Below are 17,085 nucleotides of genomic sequence, written 5' to 3' on the forward strand. Positions count from 1 at the left end.
GCATAAAATGAGGTAGTACACTGGAATGACACTGGTTAAACAGGAACTAGACATTTTTCTGCATTCAGAATTCTGATGGCCTTTGGTATGAAACTAATTACTCAAGTCTTGCAGAACCAGAGCGGAAATTTCGATACCAAATACAGTATACTGTATATTAAATATAGTCTGAACAAGAATAGTAATAGTAAGTAATTATTATGTACTTATAATTATTAATGACAAATTAAGCAAAAGCATAAGTACGATCTAGATTAGATTAATCAAATGAGGTGATCGATTCACTAAACTGATATCATGCCCAGCTTCTAATAGGCTATTAAAAGAGCATTTTATTTAATAGCAGTTATATCCAATTAACTATGAACATGAAAGTGGGCACAACAGCTGATTTCACAGGATCCCTTCTACACTGTGCATGACACACTAGTGAATTGGTTAAGTTGATGCCTCATAGTTCCAATAGCCTAAGAGTCAAATCTGAGCACTGAGTTGAGTTGACGGGAGTCTTATGTTGGTCCAATGAGTACAATGTAATGAGTGCCTCCTGTAATATACTTCTGTCCTGGAAGGGCTGGTTCTGTCTCTGGGGTTAAGAACCAGTCCCTTTCTATTTAAATCCTACACCACAAGGGTTTTGTTACCGTTATTTTTGACTCATGATGTGCTTATCACTATGTAGACATAACAAGGAAGGCGGCACACCAGTATTAATCATTTTCAACATTAGACATTAGAAAGATTATTATGTGAAGATCGATTTGCTCATATTCATGCATGTCTTGTGATTTTTCCAAGGAACACCTTAAAATTCCAGGCTACTGAGTAATTTCTCCATCTGACAAACTACAAGGGTCAAATGATTGACATTAATTCAAATGCTATGTAATAACACAATTATATCAGATTAATACAATAATAAAATATAATTACAATGAAATTATCCATTCAATGTTATGGACAGATGGATAAAATGCAATAAAATACATGTTTGTTTTGGGGTAAAGTAATATAGAAACAAATAATTTAGTAGAAATATGATTTAAAATACGTGAACTTTTTTGTAATCAATTTTTATTGATGCCAAACAAATAGCAAGGCAACAAAAAAAAAGGGAAAGACATAAAGTAACTGCTTAGTTTTCATAACAAATGTTGTGCAATTGAAGTCGAAACTTAGCGTGCAATTGGCCGAGTCGTATGTTCGCGCCACACCGCTAGGGGCGCGCTCGCAACCTCTATAAGCTCTTTCGAACTATTGGTTTTCCGCATTGAGAACGCGCTGAAGAAAGGACGGCGGTACCTACTCGCTGAGACCGGACGGTAAGATGCCAGTCTGGGGTGGGCGGTCCGGGAACCAAAAGTAGCCCTTTAAAGAACGATCAGTTTCTGTTTAATAACGGGCAAGATTTAGATAATTTAAGTATTGAATTCACGGAAACCAAGAGGTCATTCAAAAGCCCTGGTCCAATATGTCGGTGTTGGGGCCTACCTAATCTTGTCGTTTTTAAGCGTTGTTAAGAATACGGGCTTGTATACTGGTAAGACCCAATCGGAAGACTGGGATGCTGTGCTAAAAGTACCCAGCAAGCAAGACTTTTACCGACTCTGCGCCCATTTTCATATGCTTTTACAGCCGAATGCGACCGCGGAAATGCCGTCATTAGAGCTGTTAACGCTTGGCAGAAACGGGACCAGAGAAGAAATAAATTGATAGAATAGGCTCTGTCGTTTTTCTTTTTTTTTCCCCCTGATTAAACCAACCAACCAACCAAACAAACAAACAGTCCGCCCCGCTTCTAACTTGCAATGTCGTTGTTTTATCTTTGAACTTGCTCGTTTTCGAATGTTTCCATATGTCAAGTGACGTAATGCCTGGAATATTATTTTGCGTTTTAAGAGAAAATTCGTTGAATTAGCATGATGTACACCGTTGTCACTTTAGAAAGCGCATATAGCCATTTTGTTTACTAAATGCGTATAATAGCCGTGATACAACCCGACTTGCCAGTGTCTTAGCAAAGCCATATGGTTGCAGTTTCAAACCCAGGTTGGCCATCTATTCGGATTAGAATGGTCATTCGTTGTGATTAGATAGATAGATAGATAATCTGATACGTAAATTGCATTGGTGCGATTTAAAATACACGCCTGTTATAAATCAGTTACTCTGCGTGGTTCGTTTAGTGTGGTATCGTGACTTTTTACCGTATCACCAGTTGTTTTGTTTATCACCTCAAAAACGCAGTATTCGCACGACAGAATAGTGGAACTTTAGTGGCCGTTTTTTTAAATCATCTTTTCGGTCCGTTATAGTTTGCCTGCCATATTTTTAATGTGGAAATGTTAGTTTTCATACTTTGATGGGATCGTAATAAAGAAGCACAGCTTTACTGCACAGTGCATTACCTTTGACAGGATGTATTTTCTGAAGCATTTTCCTCGATTGCAACCATATGGTGCTAACTGGTCAAAACGCTGTTACCGTTTTTATATACAGTACCTGTCTGGTTTAATATGGAATCCCAACCGTGCGTTTATGTCCACCTGTCTGTAAAATGTGAGCAATGGGTTGTAGCAGGAAGATTAAAGAAAATGTTTAAACTTTGTAGATTTTGCTTAGTTGTAGTGTACATTGAAGAAAATGTTAATGTGTTTTTCAATTCCAGTGTTTACATTAAAGTGTTATGTTTTATACAGAATTTGACAGTTCAAAGGTTTTGTGAATTGAGTAAATTAGATCAGATTTTTGCATCTTATTTTGTAATTTTCTTTTTGTGATGGATGACCTTGATATGAAAGAAGTATTTTAAGGAACTAGTTAGCTAGTCTTTGGATAATATTGTGATTTCAGTGTGGTTTATAGTTGTTATGTGCACTATAGCAGAAATTATTTTGTTCCATATTTTGGTATTTCACAATGTAGTGATGTGCAGTTTTAATTTTTGCTGCAGACTGCATGCGTGTCCACTTGTCAGAATTATAGTGCCATTCACTTCATGGGGTTTTTCAGAGACGTTGCTTACCTTGATTTAGAGATGTATTATTCTTTTACAGTAGCGCCATGGCTCGTGGTCAGCAGAAGATTCAGTCCCAGCAGAAAAATGCAAAGAGGCAGGCAGAGAAGAAAAAACAGCAAGGAAATGACCAAAAGGCTGCTGCAAAAGCAGCACTAGTCTTCACGTGTCCTGTCTGCAGGGTGAGAACAAGCTGTTTGAGTTGAAGGGAACTATACACTCTTGATCTACTGTAAATCTAAATGTTTACTCCAAACTTAAGTGGTATATATTAGCAAATGTGAATAAACAAACCTTTTATCGGTACCTTTTTTTTTTTTTTTTGTCTGAGATATTCACAAATATAGCTTGATGATCTAGTTCAGTGTTTCATATACAAGTGTACATTACTTTAAGTTGGGCTACTCTTTTATTGCAGATTGTTTAGGGTCTTATTGTTCTTATACAAAATTCATGTCAATGTGCAATTTATATCACTAAGCAACTTACAGAGCAAAATAATGCAGTAGACTATCAAATGTGTAAACTGTTGTGTTAAAAACTAGCTAGTTGTCCAAGGTAGCAATAAACATATAAACATTACTGTACTGAGGGTATTTTTTTGGTGAACACCTGGGGCGGTTGTCAATTGAATAGTTTATATTAAAAAAAAAAAAAAAATCCGTGAACAACAAGTGCATCTCCAATCTTTATTTCCAACATCAAGATCAACAGATCCTCACAAATAAATGTAATAGTTTTATAATGGGTACCATCACAGAGCCCCTTTCACTAAAACTAAAGGATTTGCTACAAAGTTCAGTTTATAGTTATTGCATTTCAGTAATGTCTAAGTAAATATCAGTTCATCTACTGTAGGAGTACACAGTTCTATTTACTTTCAGACTTAACTAGACACAGGATGTGTTTTGTGGTACCACAAAATGATTTCCAGCACGCAAGTCTCTAATTTATTTATTTATGGAAAATGTATTAGTACTGTATCATCTCCAATGTATAATTCAAAGGCAGAAGGAAAGTGTGCTATAATATTGTGTTGGAAAATGTTTTTATAAACAGATTATGCTGCTAGGATAATTTTGCATTTATCTAGTGTAAATTGTCACCTAGTCATAACCATATTTCCTGCAGGGTTAATAATTTTGGCATTAACACAATGAACTATTGTTTTAATTGTATTTACTTTTCTCTGACCACCAAAGAGCTTACAGAGAAGCACTAACTTCTGCCAAGAACATCCATTATGGCAGAATAATAGAAAGTGGCCATGATAACCCAAGGGTTTTGTTCTCTGTAGTTAATAAACTACTCGAACCCGCATCTGGTCCAACTACCTCTTCTACTGAAGTCTGTGAGGAATTCCTCCACTTTTTCCGTAACAAAATTAAAGATCTAAATAATTCAACTAACATAAATATATCATCTGTTTATATCTCTCCCTGTTTTCCCACTCCATCCAGCTCCTTTTCTAAGTTCTCACCAGTCACATCTGCGTCTGTTAATAACTTGCTTTGTAAGATGAGGCCGACTACTTGTGTACTGGACCCCATCCCCACCACACTACTTAAATCCTGCCTTCATGCCATAATCCCGACTGTTACAACAATAATAAACTCATCCCTTGACACTGGCTCTGTGCCGCTCACTTTTAAAATTGCTTCTGTAACCCCAATGTTAAAAAAGTCTGGCCTTGATGCTGACAATCTTAACAATTTCCGGCCTATTTCCCACTTACCTTTCCTGTCAAAAGTTCTTGAGCGTGTTGTAGCTTCCCAACTCACCAATTACCTAACCTCTAATAATTTGATGGAACCCTTTCAGTCTGGTTTCAGGGCGCGGCACAGCTGTGAAACTGCTCTGCTACGGGTAACCAATGATTTGCTTATGGCAGCAGACTCTGGACAAACTAGCATATTAATTCTGTTAGACCTCAGTGCAGCATTTGACACTGTTAGACATGACATCCTACTGTCCAGAATGGAGAACATGCTGGGTATCTCTGGCACTGCCCTCCAGTGGTTCAAGTCCTATCTGACTGATAGGCAAGAGTTTGTTAGTCTTGGCAACAGCAGATCCAGCTCAGCGCCAGTCACACAAGGAGTCCCTCGGGGCTCTGTCCTCGGTCCTCTGCTTTTCTGTATTTATATGCTTCCCCTTGGCCATATTATCCATAGTTATGGATTGGGTTATCATTTTTATGCAGATGATACTCCGCTCTACTTCAATGTTAAAAGTGGAACTTCATCAGAGCTTTCTCAGCTCACAACCTGCCTTAGTGAAATTAAAATCTGGATGGAGCAGAACTCTTTAAAATTAAATTGCAATAAAACTAAACTCCTGCAAATTGGGACTAAAATGCAACTTAATAAAATGAGCTCCTTCCCAGTCCATCTTGACAGTGATCTCATCAGACCTGCCTCTACTGTAAAAAATCTTGGTGTCATTTTTGATTCCTCCCTCACTTATTCCGCCCACATAAATCACATTAAGAAACTTTCTTACTTTCACCTCCGTAACATATCCCGTGTTCGCTCCTTCCTCTCCTTCTCTAATGCTGAGAAACTTGTCCATGCTTTTATCACATCCCGCATCGATTATTGTAATTCCCTACTGGCAGGTGCCCCTTCTAATCTTATATCACAGCTCCAGCTTATTCAAAACTCAGCTGCAAGAGTCCTTACACGAACCAGCAGCAGCGAGCACATCACACCCATCCTGCTCCGTCTTCACTGGCTCCCTGTGTCCTACAGAATCGAATATAAAATCCTACTAATAACCTACAAAGCTTTAAATAACCTCTCACCAAACTACATCAGTGACCTCCTCCATCACTATGTGCCTGCCCGCCCACTAAGGTCCTCTGATTCTGGTAATCTTGTTGTGCCCCTCACTAATCTACACTCCATGGGTGACAGGGCCTTCAGCTGTATAGCGCCCAGACTCTGGAATGACCTTCCAAAATTAATCAGGTCAGCTGACTCCATGAATTCTTTTAAAAAAAACAACTCAAAACTCATCTGTTCAGGAAGGCTTTTAGCTATACTTGACTTTATTACCCTTCTCTCAGTTTACTTCTCTGTCAAGATGCTAATGTAACCTGTATGTGTGTGCTAGACCATCAATTATTTTGTCTTTTTTTCTCAGAATTTACTGTCTTAATCTTTATTTATTTATCTGGCTTGTACAATACTATATACTGTATATTCTGCCGTTCTTTATTTATTCTGTAAGTGCCTTGAGCATGGGAAAGGCGCTATATAAATAAAATGATTATTATTATTACTTTTTGCAAAATTTCTATAAAAATCGGTAAGAAAAATAAGCTTCTCAATTTTCTTAGTTACATGTGATACTTGAGCGACTTGACTAGCAATTACCAGCTTTTACCAGTTTAAATTGTGTTAAATGTTTCATATTTTTGCAGTTGCAAGATGCAAATTGCTTTTGGTAATTATATATGTGCATAATTGTACACTTTGCACTTCATGTATAATCTGTATAAAACAGACTTGACATTGCATCCACTCAAGCTTTTGCTTTCAAGGTAGTATAATATTCTGTTTTAGTCACTGCAAAAATGAGACATCCTCAATTTTACTTTATTTTGGCAAATACTTCAAAAATGAACAAATTGTAAACATCCAGTTAGTAATTAAACAAGGACTATCGGCCCCAACTCAAACTGTTCTATGCTGGGGAATGCAAATACACAGTGATTTTGGGCTAGAAGCAATGAGTTGTAAACATTAGTTAAACACACTCTCCCATTCCTACATCATGTAGCGACTTTAATGTAAAACGGAAACATCCTAGTTTGCACAATATGGCAGTTTATGTGAATGTATTGCATTCTGATATGCTTTGCACAGAGGGTGCTTTTGGATGTTGTTTAAATTCGACTCCTTGCAGTCCCTCATACATGTACAAGAAAAAATGTTGGCAAGGTTTAAGCTGTTCTGCATGCTTCGGTAAATGCGGTGCAAGACCTCAACCACCTCCCTGTTCTTCCTACTTTTATAACTGCTGTCTTAATGGATCTAACTTTTACTTCCTGCCATTGAAAATTGTGTATTTCTCTGCCTGGCACAACTTCTTTCAGTTTGTTTGCATATTTTTGTCGGTTTGATTTCACTGCAAAATTTGTTTGGTGTCATCAGGGCAATCCAGTCAGCCGCTGAATATTGATTTTCTTGTTATTGATAACTTGTGATAATTTTTGTTGTAATTGAGTCAAAGCCCATATGATACTAGTTTTTAGTTTTGCATATGTGGACAGGTGACGTTTTGGAGTGTGCATGAACGTTATGTAGAAAATCGCATACCTGAAGCATCACATGTTACTTGGGGGGCATATACAGGGATGTATACAGTCAAGGCAGTTTTGGGAAAAAGTGCTGTCTTTAATGAGAATATTACCTGGGAAGAACAGCTTTGCATATTGGCCGATTCCCACAAATTGAATAGTATCCGTATCAAATAAGTTGTTACCCAGTTTAAAGCGATTTAAAATTATTCTGCATTGCAAGAGACATTGTAAGTTGCAGTGTAAAACGGGCTGTCTCTTAAGCCTAACCCCTTAAAAAACACAATAGTTATGTTGTGCCTCCAGGTTTGCAAGTAAGCCCTTGATTGTACTTTCCTCTTGAATGCTTTTGTTTTAACTAGGTGTTTTAATGCAGCTTTGTCTTCAGAAAAAGTCTGAACTGCAGTGTGGGGACACTGAAGGCTAGTTTTGAGAATTTTTTTGTCTATGTTCAAGCTGTAATATGATAAATAAAAATATGCAACAAGCTGAATGTTGAAATACATATCTTGTAATTCACTAAAAAAATGTGATTAACTACTGAATTAAAACCGCTGTTGCAACTTTTTTTCTTTTTGTGCCAGCTGGTTTCCTTGCAAATTACAATTCTTAATATTTTTCTGTGGATGTTTTTACAAATGGGAAAACAGTTTTAACACTTACCTGCCTATATTTGACTAATCCTAATGATTATTTTTCTTTTTCTGGAGATGTAGAATAGTTAAATGAGAAAAGCATCAGTTTACAAGTTTAACTAATTAGAATGCAAATTAGTTACCTGATGTAATGTACACACGATCATCTGTCCCATTGACTTTAGTGGAGTTTTCAATTTGACAATTTTAATTTTGCATCTTTTATTGGATCCTATTTTTAATGTTGTAATTACAGACCTGTAATTGAAAACTCGGCAGATCTTCGTGTGGAGAGTGTCACATATCACTAGTAAAAACTGAATTACAGATATCAAAAATAGACATTGACATGGCACATTAAATGCTACAATAATTTGCTATTCATGTGTTTGAGGCTGAATCTTGAAAGACTGATTCCAGTTTTAAGAAATAGATTCACCTTTTAGTGAAAGACTACTTTGTTCTAAACTTACTGTCAGGTATTTTTGTTCGTTGTGATATCTGTCTGAATCTGACAGAAAAGACTAGTACATTTTTAATATTCTTTGTCCTTCAGGCTGATAATTGTTAATATGTTCCTGCCAGGCCTAATTTTGTAATACTGAAAACGGGGACTTTTTTTTTTTTTTTTTTCTTGAGTGAAATGAGGGTATTAATCTGGGTGGCAGCCCAGTTAAATTATTATTTTTTTCACATATCAAATTTTAATTAAAATCATTAACTTGAATGTAATTATGTAAGTGCATCAAAGAACAAATTTTTCAGTAGAATACTTTACCAAAAACAATGCTGCAGCATTACAACAGAGTCCTAACTTTTACTTGAAGTAAAAGTTTCACACTTCTAAAATCCAGTTAATGGAATATCACACTGTAATTGTTTAGACAGATAATAAAATGCTAAAGAAATTAGCCAAGTTGCATTTAAGATGTTGTGCAGTGGAGTATTATTTAATATAGGTCTTTTCTCACTAATCAAAGCACTTAGACAGAGGGGAACCACTTCAACCAACACCATTGTGTGGCACATACCTGGATGATGCAACAACAGCCATTATTGTGCCAGTACGCACAACATTAGCATTCAGGTAATGAAGGGATGAGAGAGACCCTAGCCCTCCTCCATCTCTAATTTGCTGTCAGAATGGACAGGGTCATGATGAGCAGTGTAGCCATTATATCGGGATAAACCCTACTCTTTTTACAAAGGTGTCCAGTGATCTTTAATGAACAGAGTCTCAGGACCTTGGTGAAACCTCTCAATTGAAGGACCGCGCCATATTTACAGCACCATGCCCTGGTCGTTGCACTGGGGTATTGGAATCCACACATGTGCCCCCTGTTGGCCTCATCAACACCTCTTCCAGGACCAACCCAAGTTTTTTCCCCGAAGTTGTCTCCCGTCCAAGTACTGGCTGGGCCCAGACATGCTTTGCTTCAGGTGGATGACCTGTTCTGAAGCGCAGGTTATATGGCTGTCGTTGAAAAGTCAGGGTATTGTAAACTATATTATAAACTAATTCACTGGATTTTTTTTTATTTGTACAGGACTATTTGCTATATTCCAGTTATTGTCTCTTAGTAGTGGCCAGTCAGTCATGCCTTGACACATGCAGTTCCAATTAAATCCTTAAACTATTACAGCAGAAATACTGCAGCTAACTGATGACAGTGTCCCAAATGTGGTAGTAAATTGGCACTAAATTTTATGTTTTTTTTAATGTAAATTGGTGGTTTTGTGGCACCAGAAATGTTTCCTTTTTTTGCCACTTATTCTATTTGTAGTAATAATCAAAAAAATAATTTTAATCTTCTGTTTTTATGGACAACAGAGATGGTTATTTAATGGAATAGACAACCATGGGGACCAGTGCTGAAAAAAACTGCAAACAATATCCAAGTGAAAAATCACAACTTACTTGTGTCGAATAATCCATATGTCAGATTTCCAGGCCTTTGGCCACAAATTTTTTTTTTTTTTACAAAATTGTTCTTGCTTTATTTTTAAATGAACCACTTCTCGGGGAGGGGAAATGATCATTCTCATTTGAATGTATTCCCTAGCACTTCACAAGAGGATTTTCTGGAGGTGGCTTATTTAGCAATGTTTTAGCAACATGTAGATAATGTGACACCAGTAAACTGAAATTTTGTTCACGGATGTCTTCATATTGTTTGATATTTGCTCAGCGTTGGTCCCCTTAGAAGCTTATTGTGTCAAGAACGTTTTCCCATAAAAACGGGAATCTAAACTTTTCTTGGCACTGGTTGGTTGTAGTACTTGGCAAGTAACAGATTTAAAAAAAAAAAAATAATAATAATTTTGGGATTTTTCCCTTAATGTGCCGTTTTTCATTTGTGTTTAGGAGCAGATACAGTACACAATTATAGCACTAGAGGGCATTAATGTAACATGTTATGATTTTAGTACAGATATCTGTCTGGAGTTGTTTTAATACTTCAGAGTGGGTTAAAGAAGCCTGTAACATGCCATTGTGCAAATGTTTTTTTTTTTTTTTTCGGAATAGTTGTAAAATAAAGTACTTTAAAGCATTTTTAAGAGCACAAATGATTTACAGAGAGGTGGTGCTTTACTTTTTTTTTTTTTTTTTTCCCCTCCCCCTTCAGACACAGATGCCTGATCCCAAGACATTTAAGCAGCATTTTGAGAGCAAACATCCAAAGTCACCTATGCCAGCGGAATTGGTGGATGTACAGGCTTAAATGGAAGGAAATGACAAACAGGCTTGAGGTAATTTTAAAAATGTTCCCTTTCTGAAATCACAAAGGGACATATGTATATACACACTGAAGGATGCTACTTATGTGCTTGGTCCCAGCTATACCTTTTTTTTAATGTGATGAAGAAATCTCAACATTATACACAAACATTCCTTTTTCTGATTCACCTAGTCACATGCCATTTTGTCAACTAAAGTGTGTTCTGCTGCTAAAATGCTAGTTATGCTTAAGCTTTCGATACCTTGCTATACAATCATGATAGGGATCCATGTTCAAGTCCTGTGCAGTTTTCACAATAAGAACTCCTGTTTGAACTGTCACTATGTACTGCAGCAGACCAGCTTCAGTAAAGTGACATTAGCTTTTGCAATCCAGTTACACAACTTTTAGTTGAAGTGTACGTCAAACTTCACAACCTCAATTGCTGATCTTGTTGCCTGAATGTGTGTGCGTGTGTGTATATATACATACATAAAGGCATATACACACACACACACACACACACACACACACACAGAGGGAGATTCTAATGTGCAGGGCCCAGACTTATCATGTTATTTGCATAATAATGAAGTGATAAAAATGAAATAAACACAATGCATTCCTTGATAGATGTGTAAACGATCCAATCACATTCAGTGTTGGAAATGGTCGCCGCTGCCTTGCAAACACAGATCGACAAGGCACTTCATATTGGCAAAGGTATTTGCAAACATTGTAGGGGTGATGGCAGCAATTTCAGTGTTTCTCTGTAATTGTTCCAGTGTACGAGGCATGTTCTTGTACACTTTCAGCTCTCCCCAAAGGAAGAGATCTGGATGTGACATGTCCGGGGAATGAGGCAGCCATAGTCCCTTTGAAATGACCCGTTTGCCAAACAGCGATTCCTTTTGTGCCATGCTTACATGCGATTGCTTCATTAACTCTTTTAGGGCTAATTTTTTTTTTGTTTCTTTTCTCCCAGGGCTGAATATTTTTCCAAAAACTAACATTTTTTAAAAAAAGAACACAAAGCAATTGTTTAACATATCAGATCAACAAAAAATATTTACTTTTGACAAATGTTACTGTCTTGCATGTTGTATGAGCCTGCATACTCTGATTTCACATACATATCACATACATTTTACACAGCAAAGTCTGATCTCGCTCAAAGCAGCCAATTTCAGTCATTGCCACATTGCACTCCTTACAATATGTGTTGCTTTGGTGCCTATTTTTCAATTGTCTGTTGCTGCACTTTCTAACATATATTGTTAGTGTGTACTGTAGAGAGACAAGTCACCCATTTGTCATCATGCCATGCCACTGCCACCAAGTATTCTGCCTGCATGAAAACCGTATCGTCACCTCTTTTCATCTTCTGAAACTTTATGAACTTTATGTATGGCATTATAGCCTGGCTCACCCCATGGGATTTGCTTCTGTTTATTACAGAAGTGAATAAAACTTTGCAGCAGCACGTACCTAAGCCACCAGGGGACAAAACACGTTTGGACCAATGCTCCCTGAAGTTATATCACCAGTTCTGTCCCATCTCTATTTGTAATGCCACAGCGCGCTTCATCTCGTCTTTCGTTGTGGGTTTCCACTTTGAAAAACGAGCATGCGATGCAAACGCAGCCCGCGATTCAAAAAAAATCTCTGCCTACCTGTTTGTCTCGTCTGACAGTAGCTGAAAAGCAGCATCAGGAGAGAGCAGCCTGATGTACAGCAGCTGGTGATCTGTCGTGTCCAACAGCAAGCCATGCCGTCTTGTAAACTCCGGTAGCCAGATCGGCTCTCAACGGATCAATGTCTGTGTATTTATCCCATGCGAACCTTGCCGTAGATGCATCGGCTGCGCGAAGGCACTCAACTGGCAGCAGATCCGCTCACGCGGCATCGGCTGGTGTCTGATCAGCTGATGCCTGCTTCTAACTCTCTTGCTCGATCTCCTGATCACTGCCAATAAAGTCCGATTCTGAAAAATCAAGAGTCTGACTCCGCGATAATGCGCAAAACATCGTCTGCCGAGTGTTTTCTTTTCTGCACTTGCTTCGCTGCCTTTTCACATGTCGGTGCCATCTTGCCTTTGTTTACATTTCGCAACTCACGTACACGCAATGTTTATTTGCCGAGTCAACCATTCCTCCAAGCACAGAGGGAATGCCTGTGACGTGACAGTGAGATTTGTTGCCATTAACAGCTGATTGTCGCCCCCTATCCCTGGATGTCGACTTTTGTCGACATTCGCCTTCAACCCCTCCTGTCCACAAAAGTCGACATCCGCCCTAAAAGAGTTAAGACAGTAATACAGTAATCCCTCACTTATCGCGGGAGATAGGTTCCAAGGCCGACCGCGATAACTGAATTTCCGCGAAGTAGGGACACCATATTTTATTTAATTATTTAACGTGTATTTGGACGTTTTTAAACCCTCCCTGTATTGTTTACAATCAACCCTTTACTCTATTAATAATAGGGACAACTGCTAAGCAATATGAAATCGGTAGATAAGTTTTCACTTACTGTATAGCGAAGTACATGTAGCTATATATGACGTGATGAATATGCTGCGCAGTAAAAATGATGACAATGAAGGTGATAATCCCCTGAATGCAGTAGCAAGAGCACGTTAATGCTGAATGAGTGAGATGAGACTTCCTGGTTAATGCAGCACTCCGTCGCTGAGCCAATCAGCAGCACACAGGAACTTAACTGTGTGCTGTGATTGGGTAGCTTCTCAACCATCCGCCAATAGCATCTCTTGTATGAAATCAACTGGGCAAACCAACTGAGGAAGCAAATACCAGAAGTAAAAAGACCCATTGTCCGCAGAAACCCGCGAAGCAGCGAAAAATCCGCGTTATATATTTAGATATGCTTACATATAAAATCCACGAAGTCGTGAATCCGCGAAAAGTGAACCGCGAAGTAGCGAGAGATTACTGTACATCATAACTTGGCACCCCACCCATTAGAATCACCCTGTGTATGTATATATAAAATATGTATCACTAGTTAATCACAAGGGATGTCAGATTATCTGACAGTTTGATTTTCCATTATGGTTTCACTATTTCAAAGAATGACATGCTTGCCCCGTTCTCTGAGAGCTAATAAAGTTCCACCTAGCAGAGTCGATACTGTTTGAAGAGTTTAAAAGTATGGGGAGTTCAACCACAATCTCTGGCCATTTTTCCTTTTTGCATTCTGTAGTGGTATGTAAAGCATCATATCTGCTTCTTTTCTATTTTCAAGGTCCAAAACACCCCACATTCCTTATCCCTCACAGCTGTATTGTATTCATTCCTGGTGAATGCTTATTGGTTGTGTATCTCGCTGTCTGAATCTGACAACAACTTGAGACATAATCAAACATGTCAGGGTGACCACATGGAGTAGTTTGAGTTACTGGGGTATATTAGATTGTTTGACATAGCCATGGGAGCAACCCCTTGTGGTATAGCGGGTCCGTGGCTTCAAAAAAAAAAAGGACCAGGTTTTAACCCACATAGAGGTGTCGTTCTCCGTGGGCGCGATTGCATAACAGCGGGGAGTTAATGAGGCGCGGGGAGGGGTGTATAATACGGGTCGACACCAGGAAAAGGGGGATAGATAGATAGATGTATCGAGAAAAATAGGAAGATAATGGAGGTTAAAGGATGGGAAAGAGCAGTGCTTAAGAGGATCTGGCCATCTGTAAGGAAGACCGCACAAGCTGGGGCCTCGCAAAGGAGAGTTTGTTTGTAGCACTCTAGGGTCTAGTTTGCCCCACTGAATGTTCTGTTGGAGTGGGATAAGCAAGGCAGGTGTCCTCCCGAGGGATCTGAGGAGCGACTACGTGAGCGCGAAGGATGAAGGGAGGAGAGCCGACCTTGGACGGTCTGGCAGTGATGTCCGTAAAGAAGCCAAGACGGAGGTTGGCCGAAAAGAGCTCATTGCTGTTGGGTCTCCGCCAGCTGCGGGAGCAATGGGTGAGCCGGGAAGAATGAGAGACTGAGGTGGGCTGTGATCGTAATAAGAGAGACTGCATTTTAACTTCTGATTTTAACCTTGGATTTATTTATTGTTTTAATCCCCACTTTGCACTTGTTTTATGGAATATTTATTTAAACTACGATGCATTGCACTTTGTTTAGACACTGTTGTTTTGACATAAAAGCACATTGGCACTTTTTGGAAATATCCCCTGGCTTCTTTTGAAAATTGTCCCGATTTGTCAGCTCATCTCGGTGACATTACCGATGGTGTTAGGTTCAAGAGCTCCCAGTAGTCAGATGGGAGTGTGGAACGGACCCGCATCGTCACACCCCTATTATCCTCTAACTTTCTAAGAATATGCAAATTAATTTATAGTTAAATCACTGGAAAAGTAATCTGATGTAATGGGGCCTTTAAAAGTAGTGTCAGAAAAGCTCTTAAATAAAAAGGGGAGTCAAATTTCAGTGCATTATTAGTGGAGTGCAAGGACAATTTGCTAATACCATTCACCAATTACAGTTTTGTTTAACTTAGTCTTGGCTTCTACCTTAGGTTTTAAAATTTCAAACTTCACAGTCCAAGGAACTTGGGGAAATATGAGAGCAAGGCCATTTAAGAGAACTCTAATATCTTAATTTAACAAAGTTAACATTGATTCATTAACATGAAGTTTTGCTTTTCATTTTATGTGCTCAAATCTGATTTTTTTTCTTTTCTTTTTAGACAAACTTTGTACAGATTCTGAAGACTGCATTTGAACCAAACATGAACAGATTATTATGATTCAAGTTCAGATCTGAGATGACCACTTGCATCTGTCTTCTGACAAATGGACGGGGTGCTTTATTTTATTTTATTTTTTTCCCCTTGGGGTTGGGAGGGGGGGTGACAGATTGTGGATCTGTTTACTGAAGATTTAGTTTTTAAAAAAATGGATATTAAATGGCAAATGTATATGTATTCATGCTGCCAAAATAACAAATCTACTTTAGTATTGCATTAGCCACAGGTTTTCTTGGTGGTTGTGCATCAATTCTGTCGTCCTCGCCTTTTTTTTTTTTTTTTTTTGCTTACCCAACAATAAGGACTAAATGTTTTGATATTGATCTTTCTATCACTAGAAGTAAAATGGAAAACGTATTTTAAAGTCATACAGATGTTTTAGACTATTTTCGTTAAACAAATTATTTTACATTTTCAAGTAAAATTTGAAGTCTTTACAAACATTAGTTCAAAGTAAAAAAAAATTATATATATAAAACCTTAAAATACCTCAATGTGAAGAGGAGAGGGGTCTATCCTTGCCAGGAAATGTGGTGTTCTGTATCTTTGATATGAGTATATTATGCATCCATCCAATTCAGTGAAATGTTGGAGTTAAGGGCTAATGCTGATGGTGACGGTTTGCCTTTTGAGCAATTACTTTGTACTACTCAAAACAATTCAAACTTCTCTTTCTAACTTTACTACTGGGACCCAGCCATAGCAGACCCATGCTGAGGAGGAGAAACCAAGGAAAAACAAAACATTGCTTCAAAGTTGTAGATGTACCAACACTTGTAGTGTAAATTTCAAGACTGGCTAACGAAGGGTGTTGTTTTCTTTTTTTTTCTTTTTTTTTTAAAAAAAGGATTATTATGCTGAGATTTTTATTTTTTATGGCAGGGATAGACACCTCAGCAGCTTTCGAATCCTGTGTATTTGACCTTTATGTACATATCACTATTTTCAAAATCCCACTTTTTTCTCTAATTTTTAATGACTACTAACTTGTACTGTATTCAAATAAAATAAAAGCAATATTGCTACATTGTGTCAGTACCGTTATTAACACATTAGTGCTGGTTCATTTGGAGGGGTTTGTGTGTGTGTTTGTTTTTTTTTTTTTTTTTTTTTTTTTTTTAAGGAATAACAAACCAAGTCTTGCCCACTGTGGACCTTAATTGAACAAAAGTGGGATGGTGGCATCCTGCCATCAGTAGCCTTCTTATACAGGAGTCATGCCTGCTGTGTTCCCTGTTCATGTGAGATGAGATCACCTGGCCTTTTAAGAAGGGAAGAGTAGAAAATGGGACACTTTTTAGTATGCTAGATCTCCATCCCAGCCAATTTTGCACAAAAGCAGCTGATTTACTCTCTAGATTCTAGCATCATGCCACAAGGTAAGGACTCCTCACCAGAACTGGGGGGTACAAATTAGCAGATGCTCATCGGTCTGGACAAGGTTATGAAACCATTTCAATTGACTCAATAAATCCAATGTTACACAAAGGACAAAAATGGGAGCCCTACCAAGAAGTGAATGAATTTTCTGTTGAAATTTTGCACAGTGCAGCAAAAAGTAAGCAAGCATAAAGTGAAATATACAGTGGGTACGGAAAGTATTCAGACCCCCTTCAAATTTTTCACTCTGTCATATTGCAG

At 38.1% G+C, this 17,085-nt stretch overlaps 1 protein-coding gene and 1 long non-coding RNA gene across 3 annotated transcripts; one reads left to right on the top strand and one right to left on the bottom strand.

Moving 5' to 3' along the window:
• Window positions 1-1,231: 1,231 nt before the first annotated feature.
• zgc:91910 (Zinc finger protein 706-like) lies at window positions 1,232-16,268 on the top strand. Of its 2 annotated transcripts, none has more exons than XM_051936353.1 (4): window positions 1,232-1,322; window positions 3,057-3,198; window positions 10,582-10,724; window positions 15,391-16,268. In XM_051936353.1, exons 2-3 carry the CDS (start codon window positions 3,064-3,066, stop codon window positions 10,675-10,677), a joined length of 231 nt encoding a protein of 76 aa, XP_051792313.1. In that variant the 5' UTR covers window positions 1,232-1,322; window positions 3,057-3,063; the 3' UTR covers window positions 10,678-10,724; window positions 15,391-16,268. The 2 variants fall into 2 exon arrangements, with proteins under 2 accessions (XP_051792313.1, XP_028674715.1); XM_028818882.2 differs by having other exon boundaries at window positions 10,582-10,705; window positions 15,385-16,268.
• Window positions 10,507-15,531, bottom strand: LOC127530161 (uncharacterized). Its single transcript, XR_007936674.1, has 2 exons — window positions 15,391-15,531; window positions 10,507-10,724 (listed from the first exon to the last, which is right to left on the bottom strand). It is a non-coding gene; the product is annotated as an uncharacterized LOC127530161 (long non-coding RNA).
• Window positions 16,269-17,085: the final 817 nt, after the last annotated feature.

This window comes from Erpetoichthys calabaricus, chromosome 14 (assembly GCF_900747795.2).
Source record: "Erpetoichthys calabaricus chromosome 14, fErpCal1.3, whole genome shotgun sequence".
In the NCBI taxonomy this organism is placed as follows: domain Eukaryota; kingdom Metazoa; phylum Chordata; class Cladistia; order Polypteriformes; family Polypteridae; genus Erpetoichthys; species Erpetoichthys calabaricus.